The 21,124-nt window shown below is 38.2% G+C and overlaps 2 protein-coding genes across 4 annotated transcripts; one reads left to right on the forward strand and one right to left on the reverse strand.

Moving 5' to 3' along the window:
* Positions 1–371: 371 nt before the first annotated feature.
* LOC145496278 (rab-like protein 6) lies at positions 372–17,764 on the reverse strand. 3 transcript variants are annotated; one of them, XM_081475990.1, is made up of 20 exons: positions 17,503–17,764; positions 15,497–15,603; positions 13,800–13,827; positions 12,944–12,991; positions 12,413–12,468; positions 10,306–10,400; positions 9,822–9,885; positions 9,372–9,448; positions 8,849–8,954; positions 8,267–8,314; positions 7,722–7,777; positions 6,821–6,906; positions 6,207–6,308; positions 4,998–5,187; positions 4,202–4,616; positions 3,499–3,542; positions 3,282–3,382; positions 2,632–2,685; positions 2,268–2,305; positions 372–2,048 (listed from the first exon to the last, which is right to left on the reverse strand). In XM_081475990.1, exons 1-20 carry the CDS (start codon positions 17,627–17,629, stop codon positions 1,803–1,805), a joined length of 2,088 nt encoding a protein of 695 aa, XP_081332116.1. In that variant the 5' UTR covers positions 17,630–17,764; the 3' UTR covers positions 372–1,802. The 3 variants fall into 3 exon arrangements, with proteins under 3 accessions (XP_081332116.1, XP_081332109.1, XP_081332101.1); XM_081475983.1 differs by having other exon boundaries at positions 6,776–6,906; XM_081475975.1 differs by having other exon boundaries at positions 6,773–6,906.
* Positions 17,765–19,794: 2,030 nt separating this feature from the next.
* On the forward strand, positions 19,795–20,513 carry LOC145485761 (ankyrin repeat domain-containing protein 55-like). The gene is made up of 2 exons (XM_081464420.1): positions 19,795–19,903; positions 20,083–20,513. Exons 1-2 carry the CDS (start codon positions 19,795–19,797, stop codon positions 20,511–20,513), a joined length of 540 nt encoding a protein of 179 aa, XP_081320546.1.
* The last annotated feature ends 611 nt before the right edge of the window (positions 20,514–21,124 follow it).

A 21,124-nucleotide genomic window follows, 5' to 3' on the forward strand; every position in this document is an offset into this window, starting at 1 on the left:
AAGTCACTGCACTGGCGTATATTGTAATTCTTTCCCAATTTTATTCCACTTCTCTTTATTCAGTTCTCTTTGCGCCACTTACCTTCAGGTCATATATGGTCTGTCCACAGCAGTTTATTTTTTTGCTACGACTTATTTTTCTTCGAGCGTGCCTGTAATCCCACGCGCAGGGTTGACATTTCGCTAAGCTTACGATTTCGACGAACTCAAGATAAAAAAGAGGGTCTATGAACAGGCTAGTTCATATACACCATCATATACTAGTTCATATACGCCACTCTCCAATCAATTTGCGAACCTTACTCACCATAAGTTTCTGATTCAGGTTAATAATATGGCACCCTGCTGACGAGAACAAACAAATAAACATAGAAGAGTCTGTTTAGAGGTTAACGGAAATGTAATTGTCTGTTTTATTTGCAGAAAATTATTTGTTTGTACAACTTCTGATCAGTCTGACATTACTCTCACTGCCAGTTGGCACTGATATACATCTGGCAGAAACTTGTCGAACAATGAAAGCTATTCAGAATCTGCCAACCCACAACCCCTTCAGCCTTGCATGATCAGCATTAAATTTCCCCTCAAAATATCACCAGAATTCAGGCAACCTGACCATGAGAATTTCTCATCTCCATCTCTTCCATGAGTTACATGAAACATTTGTTAACAGTTGAACCTCCACCTTCCTTTAATGGTACCTCTCTACAACAGGCCAGGGGTTTTTCGTCCCAACCGTCTACCAATTTACACACTTTCTTTTCTCAAAACCTTAAAGCAGCCATTTATATTCAACGGAGCTCAGTTGCGATATTTTTAGCTGTGTTGGCCACGTACAAAATTACCTTTAAATTGAAGGGAAACCTAAAATAATAGTTTACTAAGATAGAAAAGCACCAAAGAGATAATAATAAACCATTAAACTCCAAGGATGGTTAAAGACGGAGAAGATTAACGGGGATTACAAATGACCAACTTAAATTATTTCTTTTCAACTGAGAGGCACAAATCGTGACGTAGCTCCTTTAATCTGTCTTTAGAATGGCCGCTGTAGAAGGGTTAAACGTATTTTCTGCAGTTAGCTTCTACTAACCAACAGTTCAATAGGAAAGTGTTTTCAACTACGCATCACTTAATAGCTTGTAAACACGACTACATTTAAACTTCGGTAAGGAGAGGCGTTGTGAGGCGATTTGGATACCAGTTACATGTAGCTACGAGGAAGAGCATCAGACGAGTGTAAATGAATTGTTAACGCAACAGATTCATTTAAGATACTACATATGAAAGGCTCACCAAAACAAAGACGGATAGCTTGGGCCCAAAACTAAATCGAGGAGAGAAACAAATAGCTTATGAAAACTGGGGAGTTAGATACAGAAAACCTAAAATAACTGTTTGGACGACAAACTTATAAAATGTCACTTGCATCAAAAAATGTAAACGGATACTACACTCTAGTAATATTTCGAAAGCTTCAGACGCTTGCAGTCTTTATATGACTTCCGCCGGAAGTAATCTTGTTTTCCCAATTTATAATAGTACCAATAATAGAATCCCATGATTTCCATCGCATATTTAAGCATATTGATTAAGATTCAGTCTGTCAATGAAGTTTTATCATCCGCTTGATAAAGACCCTCCTTCCAACTGACGTGCACAACAAAAACCCGGACGCCTTTCTCTGCCCATGTCCAAAACGTTCTACCTTGGCTTGTAGAAACTTTCACATCCTTAGAAACACTGACAGGACGGCTGTCACGTGAGAATTATGAAATTTAGATGTCACGCAAGGCCTTCTGTCAAAGCTTTTCATATGTCACGCCATCTTGGACACCCTCTTCGCTTTTCGCTCTACTGTGTTTGCTACGGTGCTTCTTTTTTTTTTCGCCTTCTTCGTCCCGACTTCTTCTCCCGTCCTTTCCTTCCTCGCCTTCTCTATGTCGTGATTTTCGCCTCTCTTTGTCCTTTCTTTCGCTATCTTCCCCTTTTTCACCTTTATCCCTGTGCTTTTGTTGCTTTTGTTTACTTTTTGATTTCTCGCCACTCTGTAAACACAGCAAAAACCCTATTTAGAGAGACTTTCCAACATGGTGGAAATTTTGGTGAAAATTTAAAACTACAAGCGTTCCCTATTCGCTTCTCACGAGACGCTCAATACAGGAAAAGGGAGGTTAAGAAACAAAGACTGTAAGAACATTGCCTCAAAACCTTATGTGGAGAGGCATAACTGAAGTGGCTTAATATATCAAAACGTAAATTTATACCTTGTGCTCTTTCTTCTTACGGCTTTTGCTTTCTTCATCTGCACAAAAATGGAGAGACCATTAAATCTCTTAAAATTTAAATATCAGATAAAACCTAAATACCTTATTTTTCCAAAGACAATTCAGTCTCTCCAGAAGATCCCAAGAAACTGGAGAACACACTAATTCTAAGGTATTTCCGAGTCCGTCAACATTTAAGTTTTCCACACATTTCTTATATAATTAAGCACTTATTGAGAAAACACAAACTCCTTTGGCTGTCAGCCTCGTTGTTACCATGGTCTAACGCCACACAAAATATTTGATGAGAAAATCAACAGTGATCGTTGTAACGGTTACACCATTAGTATTTCTTTTCACTTACTTGTATCACCTTTGTCGTCTCCATCCAAACTCATGTCTATTAAAGAACTAGACGCTGAAAAAGAACAGATTCAGAGCAATGTTATTTGGGAGAGATGATTCTACGCAGGTACTAATGCGATAGCAAATTAAGATCATTAACGAACTCGCTGATTGGTTGATTATAGTCGTTTGACCGACTTTTCGTCCGATTTTCATCATCCGCGCCCTAGTTTACGCGGAGTTCCAAAAAATTCAAACCACAATTACTAGATTTTGCTTTAGGTATCTAGGAACACTTTTCAAGATCTTGAAAAAGATCTAAGAAAAACTATACATAGTTAACTATTCAAAGCCGTCCCTTTCAGGCTCGTATAACATTTGGAGAAAAATGGCGACTGCCTTCAAAGAGGCGTAAATTTGAGTAAAAAAAAAAAAAAATGGGGAGTTGGGTGAGGGAGGAAAAATAAAATCCAAAGACGCGGCCTTCAAAATGGAAGAAGTGAGCGTGAAAGGGAGTCGCAAGCGATGAAGATTTAGGCTAGGGAACAGAAGACTTACAAGTTGGGGTTCCCTTTAAAGGTTGATAAGGAGGAAAATAACCGAGGGATTTAGAAAGTACGACGGAATGAATAGCAGATCATCAATTCCTAGGGAGACCAGAAGACTTACAAGTTTGGGTTCCTTTTCTTTGCGGTTGCATTTGCGAAGCCATGAACTTTTCCCACTCATCTACAGGGATAGCAGGTGCAGATGATTGAGTGTCACTTTTCCTGTTGAAGAAATAGACGCAAAAAAAATGCAGGTCAAACCCAGATAAACAAAATTACAAAGTCATTAGATTGCTGAGGGAGTATTAAATGATGAACGTCCTACTTGGTTTACCGACCTTGCCTTATGTTCTTTATGAGCGGCTGATGTGCGAAATGGAATCTGTAGAGTGAATAACAAACACAGTTGTGTTAGATGATGTCGCACACAACACTGCAGCTCAGTTGTTAACTTAAAAGGAACGGGTTACTTACATGGAAATCAAAGATTGGAATATTAAGTCCTCTTATGCATTCTGCTTACGGCTACGATTATTATTCAAGTTGAGCCGCACATAACACAACATCCCTTAGTTGATGACGTACTCTACTCTCATCACAAGTTTGCTTGACAATGTATTAATGTTGAACGGACTCACTGTCGACGTCACGTGCGCCGACATGCGCAGACGCAAGTAGAACGTTGATAATTAGCGCCTTTTGTCAGGAACATTTCTTAACAAAAGGCGCTACTTGGCAGCACTCTAATGGGTCTGCATATGGTGCTTATGCTTATACCACATAAGGCTTATACGCTAGTGAACTTCTCGGACGAACATTATTTTTACTGTTATATGTAATGTACATCCTGATTTTGCGTACTTTTCAATAAAACTAACGTTCACGCAGAAAGAAGCCAACCTGATTCAGGCAATGGAACTAATAGACCGCGAACGAATACCAAAACGCATAATTATATGAATAACATTCTTTTGTTACTATAAAGAAGTATCGGGTTACAATTGACTACAGAAATTTAAACCAAATCACACTAAACCGTACCTTAGGATCTGAATCAGGCGAGTTTAACCAATCATCCACATCTTCAGTTCCGAGACCAAGACCATCAACAGCTGGTTCTTCCGTCATTAACGACTTCACTGGCATTTCAAGTTTCAATTCCACAGTTTCACTTCCCTCGTTATGTTTTTCTTTACCTCTGTCTTCCTCCTTTCTTCTCTTCTCTCTTTCTTTTCTCTCTTCCTCTTGGTTCCGTTTGTATTCCTCGTCCTCCTCTTCTTCACTTGAAGTTAACTCAACATTCAGAGCTGCAGATGGTTTCTTTGGTGTTCTTAACTGTTCTTTGCTGTTTGATTCTTCATTTACGTGGTTTGCGATTACAGGAGTAGTGGGTTCGTCCTCGGAGTCTATATCCTCGGCGAATCCTGCCACCATTGGGTTTCTTCCATCACTGTCACTACAGCAACACACAAAGAAATGTTTGAAAAAGTGAGCCCGCGCTATCGTGATTACATGTACCAAATTTGGTGCTACTAGTGTCAGTCATGCGCTTTTCTTCATCATGCCAATCCCACGGTTAAAATGCAAAGCGCAAACTTGTAAACGATGAGAAGCGCGAGAAAAATCACTTGCCGTCTTGGGTAAAGATCTGACTGACCGAAAACAACGATGTGTTCAATCTGATTGGTTACGACAAGCTACTCGAGTATTTTTGACTACTGACAGAAACCGTTACGAGCAAAAACAAAGGAAGTAACTGTACATCATGCATTGAATTCCATCTTTATGTCTTAATTTTTCTAGAAATCCAGATTTTGGAAATGTCATCCTGCCTTACCTATCACTATCTTCGCTGACGCTTAGTTCCACTTCAACTGGAGCTGTTTGCTTCTTATCTGCAGGTTTATTCGCTCGTTTTTTGCCGCGTGAGCTTGCTTCCTCGTCTAAAAACCCCGCGTCCAGTTCGTCCTCTGGCACAAACTCGTCAATGTTAGTGGTAGAATGCGACAAACCATTTTGAGGTAGAACTGTATAAATTATCAAAAATAAATAAAGTTAATGTCTGATTGTTTGTTTGTTTGTTTGTTTAAATAAGGAATACATGCGCTAAGTGAGCGGACACAGTAAAATAGAGTGGCTTTCAATTGAGTGTCGTAAAACCAAAACCAAACCAATAACTTACCAATTACGTCAGACTACTCAGCCAATCTCAAACCGTAGTAAAACCAAAATCGAAACCAAAGTAATTGCCTGATCACTTTCGACACTCAATTAAAAACCGCTCTATAGGCGAAACTTTGCTGACGTCATTGTTTACATTTTTCCATATTAACATACGACTTTGCGCATAGAAGGCATCAAGCTAGACACGATTTTACTAGAAAAACTTACAGAGCTTGTGAAAATTAGTAAGTGGTGAAATGTTTGGCTCTTTGGGTGTAATATTCGAGGAGAAATTGGCTTTCAAAAACATCAAAATTTCTGTGTAGCAAAAGCTAATGAGCTCATACATTCTTTGTAACATTTTGAGCCTTCAAACCCTCGTCGCACAAAAAGTATTCAATACACCGCGCTCAAATTCCTTGGGAAAGTTAATCGTGCTGTGCTCTTTCAATATTCAGTATTAATCTCTTTGTAGCTCCATCAGAAACTGTATCGCTTATGGTAATGAGGCAAATATTGTAAACAAAGATTCTCCTATAATATGAAAACTTGGTTACAACATAATTATCAGAATCTCAGCTGGTGGGGGTGGGGGTGGGGGGGAGTGGAAGAGTGCAGACAGTGAAGGAAATATGACCTGCTAAACGATAAAACGATCAAATGGACGTCTGGTGTTAATTCTATCGTAGATGAGTATCTACAGTACGTAAACCGTTTGGTAGTCTAGGACAATGTTCGTTAGACCGAAAAGCCACATCTCCAGTGACGAACGCATGCTAAGCATTACCACTGTCTCCATCAAAGAAGAAATCAATTAAAAAAACAAAACAAAACAAAACAAGAAAGACATGGGAGAGTGATATGTATGTTCGTAAAACTGTACCTTCTTGATTGGCGTCTTGGCCTGTTGCTGAGGGCGTTCTCCGTAATGGTCTCTCTTTACGTGATCTTCCATCGTTCGCGGAACTGCCATTACGAGATTTAGCTACCAAAATCAAAAGACAAAAAGAAGCGATGAATGGTGAGAAGAGTAGTATCAAATACTCTGACAAACGCATTTTGGAAATTTCAGTTCCCCCCGAGTTTCGGCTCTGCGGGATAACCTCAAAACTCGATCATAATTGCGAACATTTTTTCAGATGTATTGGAAAGTAATGGTACACATTGGCCGTTTCACTTGCTGAGAAGTTTGTAAAATCAGGGGAAATTTTAGTGATGCGGTTACTGTAATCACCCAGCATTTTGACCTCTATAAGTTGCTAGTACTACTCTAAGCTCAGCCCGACAAAAGCCCATTTATGTACACTGTTGTCTTCCCATCTTATCTTAGACGCTCTTTACCGTAAATATAAAGGGGCCACTTCTTAAATTTCTACCGGCTTCGTGTATTTATAGAAAGGCCATCACCCATAACATTACAGCTGTATGATAATGTTTTAACGTATGCACCTTCTGTGTCAACATCTGAGGGGGTGGTAGATGAAGTATTTTGCTGACCTTCCCCTTCTGCGACGGTGGCCGCGGAAGCAGCAGCTTTCTTGGCTTCGTGATCCCTTCTCCTTTTGTCCAGCAAATTTACAAATCTATGGGTGAAAACACTAACCTTACAAACCAGGCAGGGACGGCAAAGAGAAATTTCAAGTTTTGGGCCCGGAGGAGGGGGAAGGTTAGCCTGCGAACGCAGACGTATTTCCGGTTGTCGCTTGTCTCCGCCGAAAATAGCGTCTGCGAACCCGAGCCAGGAAACGATCTCTGTGACGTAATGACTTCTGTTTCTCCTTGGCCAATCAGATTCTATGATAGAATGAAACTCGAGTGCTCCTCGCAGCGAATACCTCGCGCAGTAGTTCTGGGGTTACTTGAGCTAAACTGTGATTGGCTTAAAATTCCTACGTCACAGAAATCGTTTCCTTGCTCGGGTTTGCAGACGTTATTTTCGGCGGAGACAAGCGACAGCCGGAAATACGTCTGCGTTCGCAGGCTAGGGGAAGGTGAAAACCTCCAAGTCTGTAGATGGACAGTAGAGGGGAGACCTTTCAGGTTTCCCGGTAGTCCACGGGTGCACGCTAGTGAGTCGGACAGCCGGTGCCATTTTGGCGGGAAAACAACGTGGCAGCCGCCTTCGTCATTATTTGTAATTACAAGTTTAAATGCCGTTAGTGACAAAACAAGGACTGATTTTAAAGCTCTTAAAAAGTAGGTACAACTGTAAGTTTGTGCTTTTACAATAACAAAAAGGTGCATAATCACTGATCCCTAGTAAACTCTACATTATGTGGCTCAAAGAGAGAAACCTTTTTGGGATATAAGAACTTACGCTAGTCTTAACTAGGCATTTTCGTTCAAAACCTAACCAAGTCCTTGGAAGGCTTTTAAATCAATCAGTGACACAACTCACTTCTCATAGTCTTGTTCTTCTGTTTCCTTGTGAATCTGAAGCTCTTCAAGGGTTGACTACAACAACAGTAACACGGTTGACGTCACACTGGTTACCAAGTAGAGGTAAATGATTGATTATCATGTTAGATAAATGTGTGCTTTTAACTAGCCTTGAATTTGCTAAGGTCTTTTGTACCACGGCGGAGTACAGTGAACAGCTGGAAATTTTAGGTAGAATTTTGGCGATAGTATTTTATTCGGAGCATGTCGAAACGAAGCATATCATTGTGAAACTACTCATGATAATTTAAACATACTCTCAGGAACGCAACTTAGAGTAAAGCGATAAGATTTCGCTTCTGAACCGCATACTATCAATAATTTCGATGGCACCGAAAATGGCTGAGGCTGATTAGGGTCCTGTAGGAAAATTATCTATTACATGTACTATAGATTAGTGTGTCATGTAAATTTACAACTTAAAATACTTTTTTCATGTAGCTGGATAACACCGTAGCTGATTTTAATAAAGAAAAAATAAACTAATTCACATATAAATTGTACCTCCATGTCTTCTGCATTGACTTGCAACTGCTTTAGAAGAGTTTCTCTCTGTTCAGGCGAAGAAATCATCAAAGCATTAAACAAGGTGGCATTGACAAAGAAAACTGGAAAACAGCTTTGGTATCTTATTACAAACTTCTGCACACGTTTGTTTGTGCTTGCTCCTACATATAACTGACTATCCATTAAAAAGTGTAAAGTTATCAAGCAATAATATAAGGTTACTTTTATACATGCATTGTATTTAAGAAATACATGTAGAAAACATGTACCGTGTTTCTAATTAATGTAGAAAACATGTACCGTGTTTCTATCGACACAAACACAGAGAACATGTTTTAAATTTCTTTTGGAAAATACTGCAATGGAAAAAAAAAAGAAAAAAAAAACCTTAACTGTTTAATTTGAAATCATAATGTACTAAATACTCTTTGCTCACGCCATCATTTCATCAAGAGCTTGTACTAGTACTGTGTTTCTACCGAGTTTTAGTATAAATCCGCCGCTACTCACTACTCACTATCTATTCTGTGATAGATAGTGAGCTACTTTCTAAAATTACTGCATGTGCTAGAAACTAACCTGTAATAATAAAAAGGGCAAATTAAGAAACTTGTGAATGTACTTGAGTCCAAAGCCATTTTTCATGGATGTCTCAGCATAGTGTACAGGTGGAGATCTATCAGGTCTGATACAAAAGCCAACTTACATCACAAGAAGAACAACAGTATAATATCGAACAATCTGGCCAAAATGTCTACAGCTGTATGCCTGTAGGTCTGATGTAAAAGCCAACTTACATGTACATCACAAGAACAACAAAGTACAATATCACACAATGTGACCAAAATGTCTACAGCTGTATGTCTGATTATTACATTTTACGAACACAAAGGTGGGGAGTAACATGGCATTGTAGAAGCTATGTTGAATATATTTACGGGCAACTTATTTCATACATCAAGTTCAATCAAGCTGATATAAACCAAAATTTGAATTAATCTTCTTTAAAGGTATCTAGTTCAGCATTTTTCTTCAAGCAGTACATAAGTGCACAAGTAACGTCATTAATCTCTGTATGATAGAGTGTGTAAGACTGACTTGCCTCTCCAGATGTTGAATGAATGCAACAACTTCATCTTTTGGGACTAACCGATGTTCTCCCATGTCACGATGGTTTGCCTGAGAGAAACAAGGGATGAATATAACATATAATCAATGTCATGTACACTACATTGACACAATAATAAGCACTGAATCACTATTTATTAAATTTTCGTACCAAGAAAGGTATTTTTTCTGATAATAACAGTACGTGCCTATGTTGTAGATTAAACTGGATCTCAGGTCAAAATGATGTCAAACTAGTTTGATTTGTATTAAATCTGGAACAAAGGAACATACAAATCATTTACTAGTTTAAAGTCATTTTGACCGGAAATTCATTTTAAACTACAACATCTATATAGACAATGAAGCAAAAATCTTTGACACTTTTTCCAGCTGAAAAAGTGTTTTTAAAAAAATTCAATTTTTAAAATTTCCATACACTTACCAGGACGAGGACAGGTATATGAGGTGGTACTTTTGGCAACTCTCTTTCAATGTATTTAAATGTCCTACCAACAAATTCAAAAACTTTATTTGCTTAACCATGGCCTGGGATATTAAATTCAAATTTGGTAGCCTTATTAAAGGCTATCACTTTGCAGTTATTGACAAAATAATCACTCAATTATCAACATAAGATATTACATTTTAAAATTTGTCATTGTTTTGCTCTTTGCTTCTAATCTATAGATATGTATAATCTTAAAGTTACCACCTATCACAACTATTGTACTAAACAATTGCATACATTTGTACATGTACAGTATCTTGATCTAAAATGGGTTTAGCTTAAATTTTAATCCTGATTTTAAAACAAGGTCCTGAATAATGACAGTGTACAAGCATGGAACTAGCTCTGAGTCCTCGGTGGTTCTTTAAGACTTGGATTTTAGCTATTGTTTGATAATTTTTATTCCAACATCACTAACCATGGTTTCGTGATATCCATAGTCATCAACACACCATGAGCTCCTTTATACACATCTACAAACTCTGCATCTAAAACTGTAGCAGCTTTTTCACCCTGAAATGTTAAACATGGCTTGTTACTGAAGTGTAAGGTACTGCTAAATTTGTTTGGACTCGCAGACATATGGTACAGATATTACATATCATTGAAATTCATAGTGTATACATTCTGTACATGTACATAAATGCAATGTCAACATCAGTGCTCACTGCCACACACTTGCAGCTGAAATCCTATCTTCTACTACAGTGAGTGAGCCCAGCTCACAGAAAGTTAGGGCACAAATAATGATAAAGAAAAGAAAATATGACACAGTCGCAGGTACATGTACAAGTAAAAGGATGAGCTGAAAAAGATGTTCACCCAGCAAAAAGGCCTGTCATTGTTAAAAAACAGTGTAGCATGCAGTAACTCTGTAAACAAAAACATAGTTCAGAGACATTGCAAGTCAACTCACTTTACATTGTAAAAATAATGTTAAACACGTCATTTTTTTTTGTATTTTATTGTTTTTATTTGTAAGTTGTGCAATGGACAAGCAAAGAGATATTATAATGCTAGTTTTACAATTTTACATTAAAAAGGGATACACACACAAAAAAAAGAAGAAAAAGAAAAAGAAAACACATCAAACACATCATGCTAAAAATCATCTTTTCAATGCCACTTAAGACAGAGGTTTCCGACCCCCAGTAAATGTCCTGCCAAGATACCAGGCTAGTATACTTTAATCATAAAGAAAGTTTTAATAATTATGTGGTGTACATTGAAGAGTTTTTAAATTGTATGAACCAATCAATATAATTAAGCATCTTCAATTAGATGGCTTCTTATGGCTAGCTAGATGCATCCAGAAATTTATTAATATGATAGTTATTGATTTATTGACTGATTGGTTAATTTAGGTAGTGATTCAATGCGAAAAGCCTGTTTGCATACTAAATGATTCATCGATTGATTGATTTCAAGATTGATTGATTGATTCATGTTTGTTTGACTCAGTTTGTTTAAACAACATTGATATTAAAAATTAATAAGAATCACAGGCTAAAATACAACAACAATGTAGTACAAAAGTTATAGAATGGCAGACAATTGATTAATGGTTAAGTCACATTCAAAGTTAGACCTCTAAGAATTCATCATCAATTGTCAATAGAAAACCACCATCAATGGAGTGCTAAAAGCAAGAGAGTAAAAGAAGATGAAAGTCAGAGAGTTAGAAAGAATGCGAGTCATCTTGAGCCGTTAAAGGGCTGTATGCTTAACCATTCAGTGTACAGTACCATGCTAACAAGATGCATATCAAGAGAGCCGAGGCAATGATGTCTTGCAACAAATGAGATGAGAGGTGGTAGCTTACATGCACTTTTGAGTGGTACATGTACTCTCGTGCAAAAGAAAGAGAGCAAATCTTCACACAAACCTATCAGGACTCATACATGTACATGTAGGTCTGGAAAAAAGCTTCTGCTGTATGTACATGTACCATTTAGCACAATGCACACTTTTTTTTTTATCAGTCCAGAACAATCAAGGGTGAGGGACACTAAATGCAAGCCATTTACAATTTTACTAGTATTAAAGTACAGAACTGCGTTAAAATAAAAGTTACCACCTTGCAAGACAAGAGCCATATCTCACAAAACAATAATATTCTAAATTATCAAGAAACATGATTCTAGTATCAAGCAACAAGACACTTGGACAAGACGAGACCTCGTGATAACATCCAACATACAATAATTATTATTCATACATGAATGAGAGCTCAAACTTCTCTCATTAATAGCTTAAGACTGTGTTTGATAACATTTACTGAGAAGTTTCAAGATTATTCTGTATATCACGTGGTAAATGTAACAAGATGTACAAACTGTACATGTACGTACAGTCATAATTTGCAATATTGTTTCCTACTTAATACCCTTAAACACACTAATCATAAGTGACTCTTCAAACATCAATGGTCTACAAGAATGAAAAAGCAAAAATTACAGCTGTAGCCTGTTACTGGGAGGATTTTCAAAACAATCAACTGAACCATGTGCGAGTATTTACTGTACCTCAGCTTTAGTATCATTCTCTAATTTGAGACTATTCTGGGACTTTTTACTCCTCCCTGTATAGAAAAAGTCAGAGGTTAAAAAGGCAGTATTACATGTAAAATTAGACATTATCATCACCGTCATCATCATCATCATCACCATAATCATCATAGATTGTTTATTTACCTGACAAAAGTATTATTAAATTATTGGAAAGTATCATCGATTTAAACAAGTTCAGGAGACATCCAGAAAGTCATGATGCCACCTCGTTTGTCAATTACATCTTTTTAATTATACATGTAAGCTATGTATGTGTGGCTAGGCCAATTCAGTAATTACTTCTGGGTCATTAAAAATCATCTTTTTCATAAAGCTTTGCAACAGCTTGTTGAACCAGTGATATATTTACATGCAGGTACATGTACCAGTCAGAGTTCCAAATTTTACCTGACATAAAAGTCAGTATTTTGCTTAAGATTAATTTATAAAACAGTCTGTGGTACTGACTACCGGTATACTACATGTAACTATACAGTATGCTCTTACCCTTGTCTACCACATCCCAGACTTCTACTTTCACAACATCATCAGTGGCTAGTAAAAAATTCATTAGAGAAAATACCAAAATACACATCTTGCCAGTAATTGATTGATCAAGATCAATCAATCAATTATTAGCACTAGTTACATATATCTACTACAAACACGGACAGTGAGAAAGATCAATAAATTACGACCCTGGATAATTTGATGGCCATGGTAGAAGAGGAAAAGTTGTATGAATTGATCACAAGGTTGATCAGTTTTGTACAAAACCTTTGGGTTAATTAAAGGCAAACTATCTCCTAGTGCATGTATAGACTGAGAGCCTTTGGACTTGCTACAACTTGCTGCAGAAAGTCGGGTATTTTTGTTGTTTCACAAGGTAAGGCCGAGGCAGAGTGTGAGGTTGTCTGATGCTACATGTACTGGCCCAATAGCTTAGTTGCAAAAGGCTTCATATGCACTGTACTTTCTGTAGTGTACATATATGCACAAAACATGTTATCAGATAGATAACCATGTCCCTATGTACTGTAACATCTATTTCTAACTGTCCTGTAGTTAATAATTATAGCTGTGTTGAAATTTAGTACATAGGTGTATACATTATAACTAGCAGCTACGCAACTAAACAAATGCACAAAGCAACTAACAAAACTCAAAACAAAGCAAGTAATGTTTGGCATTAGATATGGATCTAATAAACAGAGAACCTCTCAGCTGATGACCACAGGTTTGAGCACTAATGAAGGTTTAAATTTTATTTTATCAAAATTATAAAATCCAGCTCAAATGTTCAAATACAACTTAATAGCTACATGTACTTACAAAATTATACAAAGCACTGTCAGTTACTCACTTCTATAATTCCAGTGTATACTTGCAACCTAGGGAACGGAAAACAGGCAGTTCTTTCACTAAAGAATTACATTGTAAATTGCATCACTAGAGACGCATGACTGTGCATGTGGCTTAAATTCTACTTGATTCAAGAAGGTTTTCAATCGGTAATGTGGTGGAGGCACCATTGTGCAGCTAAGCGTGCTGGACTACAGTCTACTGATTGACTGGTCTGAGATTGAGCCATGACTGGGTAAGACGTTATACTCTCACAGTGTAAATGTACACAACTGTAAATGGGTCCTGGCAAATGGGTCCTGGCAAATCAAATACTGAGGATAACCCTGCTATGGACTAGTATCCCATCCAAGGGAGAGTACAAATATGTCTGGTTGTTTCATTCTTTAAAAGGAGACCACAACTACAGTACCGCTCAGGTACAGGCATGATAGGCCCTTGTCTCAAATACTGACTTGTTTGCTGTGTGTTGATGCACAGTGCATACACCTGAAAAGTTCAGTGCACATGTACAGTGTATATTTAACACAATAAATGTAAAAATTACACTTGTAAACTCTAAGCTAACATGCTTTTCCAAAACTCTTCATTTCCTGTTAGCAATCAACATCTCATATTTTGATCCACTTTCTGCCTGGTTTCCCACACTACATACATGTACATGTATAATTATGTACCCTTCATAAACCCATTTATCTCCTTCACCCTCTTAGTTAGAAACATTTTGTAAAATAAAAAAGAGGTCTCACTCTCACATATCACTCAAAAATTATGAAAATATTTCAAACTCAGGTAGAAACTACATCAGGGTTCATATGGGTCACAGAAAACCTGGAAATTCATAGAATTTACTATAAATTTCCAGGCCAGGAAAGTCTTAGAATTTAAGTGTACGTCATGGAAAGACATGGAAAAGCAATATGCTTTCTGAAAATAAAAAGGCAAAAAGACAGAAGATTGAAAAAATCAACAGATGAGTCTGAAACAGGCTTTAATTTCAGTACAAATAGTCACAAGGACACATTTTATCCATTATAATGCTGGAAAATATGTTACATAAATGATTGTTTTGATACTACTGTGAGAATAGCTACTTAACTTTGGTCATGGAAAACTCAGAAAGGTCTTGGAAAGACATGGAAATTTGAAAGCTCAAAAGAGTATGAACCCTGTTCATGTACATGTAAATTGTTCTCTGTCACTACTGCACTTACTAGTACATGACTTGTACAATAGGAGTGGTTGTAATAGAATTCATAAGTCACTCTATTGTGGGTATACTGTAGATGTACATGTAGTAGCAAAAAAGCACCAAAAAATAGAAACAATTAGATTATAAGCCAAGATTTCTATCGCATGATAGTTGGTCAACGAGGACGCAGCCTGAGTCAACTATCACGCATAGAAATCGAGAGCAATTAATCTAATTGCTTTAGTATAAATCTACTAGTCATTTAAAACTTTATCTAAATCCTCTACACAGACACTTCGAAAATGCAAAGAAGCAGCCACCAGTTTGTTGACTAGCGCTCACTGCTATGCTACAGAACTGTACTCACTATCTACAACAGAATAGATAGTGAGCAGTGTAGCCAATCAGAGAACACCATTCGTGATAGAATGCTAGTAGATTTATACTAATAATAATTAGTTTCCTCTTGTGAGTATACTGACAGAAATTAATTCAACACATAATACCTGAATTTCATTTGTTGGAATATATTGTTCATTGAATGATTTTCCTTGCAATCTTTGAAACAGGCAGGTTTTTCCAGTATTTCTATCTCCTTTGATCACTATTTTCACTAAAAAATAAAATAAAAACAGAAGTCTTCATTATTACAGTCAAATACTTAGACGCAAAATGAAGATGTGACCATCGCAGTTGTAAGTTCTGCCATTTATTAAGCAAATGCAAATTGAGCCAAAATATATTTTGTTGTTTCACTTGATTCAGTCTTTAATGAATTCACCAATTTATGGAAACTGATTTCGTTTATAAATTATTTTAAACTTCCTCCCTTATCAAAATATGAAAAGATCTAATCCAGCACTAATAATTTTTTTATTTGAATTAGCGATGCCCTGTTTGTCTCATCAGGCAAGTGACAACATGAAAGGCTTGCCTATGAATTTGCATACAAAGGTATCAGTTAATGACCATCAACAACACAACATTTTCCCTCACAACAAGCTTTGTTAACACCCTCCGAACTGCCTGGCCTCTAAATATGAGGGGATTGAGAAATTTAAGAGCATAAAAATATGAAGAGCACGCTATACATGCAAGTGGTTCTTCATATTCACAACCATTAACTACAGCTGTATAACAATATTGGAGAAGTCCTGCCAAATCTGCCTGTCACATGATGCCACCCTTGTAATTGTATGTGCAAGATGAGTTCAGAACATTTACAATGTAAATTTAGGAACACAAGTTTAAAATAAAGAAAAGAAAGGTTTTGTCATCTAGGACAAGCAGATTTTCCTGCCAGGTAGGTAACTTTCATTGTCACTTGCCTGATGAGTGCAGACCCAAGCAAGTTATCTACCAGCTAAATAAAAAAAAGTAAACTACAGAGTTGCATGGGGCAAGTAAAAGTTGAGAGCTGCTTGTCTGAAGAGCAAGCTGGAATTCAAGGTTTTTTCCCCCCCCAAGCCCTGGTTGGACTTTACATGTCATAATATGTTATGGCTGTGAACCAGTCCCTTAGTCATTCCCGTGACATGAAATATACAGGTAGAGATGCACATGTGTATTCTACGTCCAGGTTAATCTGCAGTACATGCTACATGGTGTATCAGCCTGATTTGACTCACATTTGCTAAGATGTTTGGGCAGAAAAAAATCAACCATGACTCTTGAAAACGCTATTGCATTCCGACAAACTTGACAAATCAGACTGATTTTTATGCACATGTTTCAAATAACCCACACAAAAGAATTGGAACAATTGGGCCAGCAGATTCTTTAAAAAAATGTTGCACTGCATGCACATTACTCAAAATTGACATATTGCAGCCTGTAAATTGGTTTGCTGGAAAATGACACCTACTCATGCCAACAAATCACACCTGTAAACTAGCTTATACCCTTCCCCAAGGAGTGTCCAAGGTACATTTTGTTGAAGTTGTACCAGATGGGCTTCAAAAGTGTGATCATCAAGATGCATGTATTGCTAGGCAAAAGCAAGCATGTCAATGAACTTCACCCGGTTTTGAGATGTACAATGAAGGGTGTAAGGGTTGGACTGTCCCACAAGCACTATCCAGATTTATGATGATTTTAGAGATGACATCTAGGTGATCAACCCAGCAAAAAAGCTTTATGTAGCACCAAGAGTGAAAACATATCTATAAACTTATATTTAAACATAAAGAGAAAGTTGTTTATAATATTAACCATTTTGTATGGGAGGCATATTTAGCAATAGTAAATTAATAAAGATGCCAGAAAAATATGATGAATTTAAAATCTTCTTGAACAAGCACAAGTTGAATCTGTTATATGTGGCTGTCTTGGCCAAGGATTGAGCTCAATTAAAATTTCAATCACTTGTAACTTGCGCGTGCCCGAGAGATCAACTTCTATAAAAGTCAGCAGAAACTTTTATACTTGAAGCTCACTGTACGATTTGATCTAATTAACTAACAACATACACATCATGGGGTATTCCAATTACTATAAATTAAAAATAACTTACTATTATACTGAATGCCTCGAGCAAACTTTCTTTGTAACGCCTGGCCCATCGCCCGTACTCCCATGGGAGTACTGAGCTTCGAATCTTCATTTCCTCCCTTAGCCCACTTTTTAATCGCGGACAACATTTCCAACCAGTGCGCTAGGAAAAGCTTGTTATACAAATTAGAATCCACTAAAAACAGCAATCCACGCTTTGTGATGAAGGTAAAACATTTCTAGAAGAGAACCTAGAAGATGCTCAAAAATGGCATCGCCGTCAATTTCGTGGTAAAGATGGCGGGAGGCTCGGTTACCCAGCCAAAACATCAATGAACGTTTACTGAGGATCATGGGACATTGCTGTCACACAACACTTCAGTGGCATGATAACAAATGGACTGCCCTGATAGATCCTGATACTTCGAACACTATTTAAAGTGCTTTGCATCTCCGAAGACGTCAATGATTCATTGCTGTTACGTTTTGTTGTGATATGATGCGAGTCGCAAATTGTGTCAAATTTTGTTCGTGGCTTTTTAGAGAAAATCCGCAGACCACTTTGACAATGTTATGACGAATAACAGGACGGACGCATGGAAAAGTGACGTCAATTTGTTTTTTTACGATAACAAATTGTCAAATTGTCTGCCCTCACTCGTTGACGCATCGCATAAATTAAAAATTCATGTGTCTGTCCGCATATTGACAACGAAAATTAGCCAATGAGCGCGCGAGAATTTCTGCAGTTATCGTAAAATTCGTGTGTTGTGAAACGTGAAATCTTATGTTTACTGTCTATTAGTTGTCCATGAAGCCGGTTTGGCCTTTACTGCATTGACCACACCTGACAAAACAAACGGTCTGAGTTGTCTACAATGAGCCTGCATTAAAGGAGACATCAAGACGGTCAAGTCAACTGCAGCCCGGACAGACTTGACAGTGCTATAGCTTTGAGTGTGAAGATTGCTCCCAAAGCATCTCATTTCGGAAACAAATCTATTTTGACTGCCTTGAGGCAGCAAGATTCTGCAAAGTGTGGTCAGATACGAGGAATAGTTGAGACTATTCTGAGCTATTCTAAGTCTCAGTCTCTTCTGCACCTAGCCGCGAAAAAAGGACCCCCTAGAGCATCTTCACAGGTTACTTGATTGTGGTGAGCAGTGGCGGATCTAGAGAAGGGGCTCGGGGGGGGGGCCGTCCCCCCCTTTATTTTGGGTTAAAAAAATAGCAGAAGGAAGAAAAGCCGGCAGACCAACCCCCACCTCCCTTAGCTCAAGGTCTGGATCTACCACTGGTGAGTGCGCTAATTCTGCGTCACCAGACTCAGAAGATAGTAGAAACTCCGCTGATGTTGGCGACGAGGTTTAATGAAGAATAGTGTAGTAGAATTTCTAGTTGAAAGTGGTGCATCTCCTGAGAGTCGAGATGAGAACGGTTTCACTCCATTTCACCTTGCTGTAAGGGCTGGAAAGGTAAGAAATGTACTTCGCTTAGTATAATATAGAGCTTGAAGCTAATGTACTGAACATCAGTTACAACGAAGTATCAGCTATACATATGGCTGCAGAAAATGGTCACGTAGATGTCATCAGCCTTCCACTAGAGCTCAGTCCTGATGTAAAGAAAGTGGCTGCAATTGGGTCGCCTCTACATTTTTTTTTTTTTTTTTTTTTTTTTTGTATTTTATTGATATTTAAATAAGTTTACAAATAAGAATGACAATAAAAATTTGATTCAATTGTTATTGTCGCCTCTACATTATGCTGCCTAAGGAAACCACACAAATGCAGTGAAATTTCTTCTTGAAAAAGGTAGCAATCTATTTCGGAGAACATCTAATTACGAGGATCAAACAGTTCTCCATTTGGCTTCTAGCCTGGATTTGGTCAGTTTTCTTATTGAGCATGGTGCTGGCATCCACGCAAGAGACTATTGGAATCAGACACCGTTACATTCTGCCGCTAAGAATGGTCAGACTGACTCGACGATCAATTATTTATTAGACCAGGATGCTAGCGCAAACGCAGGTGCCTATTCCGATTACAATCAAGGTTACTGGGCTGCTGCTGTCAAGCTATTGATCGAAAGAGGAACCAATTTTCAGTACACCCCGGGGGAAAATGTTTCCTAGTCTCTCGATGACCATTAAATGAGTTTAGCTTCCGAACATGGCTTTACAGATATACTACAATTTCTCCTCGACAGAGGTATACCTGTGGATGTAATAAATGAAGATGGCGAAACAGCCTTGATTGACGCTGCAAGAGCTGAACAATTAATGTAAAACAAATTCCAAATTCCACCTCATGGCATGAGGGAACTCTGTGACGTCCTTTTTGAGTTTGGAGCATTTGTTACTCTTCAGGACCAAAACGGAGAGATGCCACTGCATTTTGCGGCATCGTTTTATACCATTATCGGTACAGTGTGGCTCCTTCAGCATGATGCAGACTGATGGAAGCCCTAGACGCGAATGATCGCACGTCACTCCTCGTAGCTGCCTAGGGAGCGCACAGCAGCAACGCTCAATTGTTGATACAAAATGGCGCTGACGTCCATTTAGTTGACAGCAGGGGCTGGTTACCTTTGCACTTAGCAGCAATACCACCACTATTCGACGTCCGTGCTGCCGAGATTTTGATTGAAAATGGGAGTGATATTACGGCACCTGACAACGATGGAAGAAGTGTCCTTCATCTGGTATTGAAAAACAGAAGGATACAGTTGGGTGAATCTCTGATTCATCGAGGGTGCAACGTTAACGGAAGAGATCCTGACGGAGAAACAATGATTGGAGAATTGCGCAGAGCGCGTGGCTGTGCTTCTGGGAACATTCTTCAGTTTTATCTTGATAATGGAGGTGACAAGCACGCTGTCGATGTACATGGTAGCACCGTCCTTCATTTTGCTGCAGCAAATGGATGTGATCCAGCACTGCTGGGCTATCGCTTAAAACAAGGATTAGAGATCGAGGCAGGAGACAAGAATGGAGAAATACCTCTGCACAGTGCAGCAGCAAAGGCAAATTAGGGGATGATCGAACAGCTAATAGCAAGAGGGGCGGAAGTATCTGCTGTTAACAACAGAGGTCAGACACCACTGCTTGTCATCTTAACTGACTGTTATGGCATGCACAATATCACTGACGTAAGAAGAGCGATTAAAGTGCTATTAAGGTGTGAAAGCGAAATGCGACTTTCAGATAAAGAAGATAACACAGCCTTGCATTTGGCCATTTCACAAGGTCGCAGCCTTCCTCAACTAATTATTGAAAATGGTGGAAATGTCAATGCAGTTGATGGGCACGGTTGTACACCACTTCGGGCTGCTTACACAAGCTTAACTACCTGTACGCTATACCAAAGAAGCAAGCATTCTTTTAAGAGCAGGGGCCAGTGTTCATTGCAAAGATCAGCTGGGGAATACACCCCTTCAGTAGCATTACACGCGCACGTGGCAGCTATGACACTGCCAAGTTACAACTAATCGAGAACGGAAGCGATGTCGACACTACTGATATAAAAGGAAGAACGTGCCTGCACATGGCGAGCTATTTGGGATCTGAAGAAATGTTGCAAAAAGTCATTTTGCATGGGGGAGAAGTTAATGCTGTTGATGAACTGGGTAGTACTCCACTTCAT

Source organism: Orbicella franksi, chromosome 1, assembly GCF_964199315.1.
Source record: "Orbicella franksi chromosome 1, jaOrbFran1.1, whole genome shotgun sequence".
In the NCBI taxonomy this organism is placed as follows: Eukaryota; Metazoa; Cnidaria; class Anthozoa; order Scleractinia; family Merulinidae; genus Orbicella; species Orbicella franksi.

What these genes read in the sequence shown, in the direction of transcription:
- LOC145496278 (XM_081475975.1), bottom strand. Translation starts at nt 17,629, where the DNA reads ATGTTGTCCGCGATTAAAAAGTGGGCTAAGGGAGGAAATGAAGATTCG. An exon ending in TATACACTGGAATTATAGAA is followed by an intron (nt 12,992 to 13,799) that starts GTGAGTAACTGA and finishes ATTTTTTACTAG; the next exon opens with CCACTGATGATGTTGTGAAA. An exon ending in CGCCTGATTCAGATCCTAAG is followed by an intron (nt 3,543 to 4,201) that starts GTACGGTTTAGT and finishes TTCACTCTACAG; the next exon opens with ATTCCATTTCGCACATCAGC.
- LOC145485761 (XM_081464420.1), top strand. Translation starts at nt 19,795, where the DNA reads ATGAGGGAACTCTGTGACGTCCTTTTTGAGTTTGGAGCATTTGTTACT. An exon ending in ATCGTTTTATACCATTATCG is followed by an intron (nt 19,904 to 20,082) that starts GTACAGTGTGGC and finishes TGCACTTAGCAG; the next exon opens with CAATACCACCACTATTCGAC.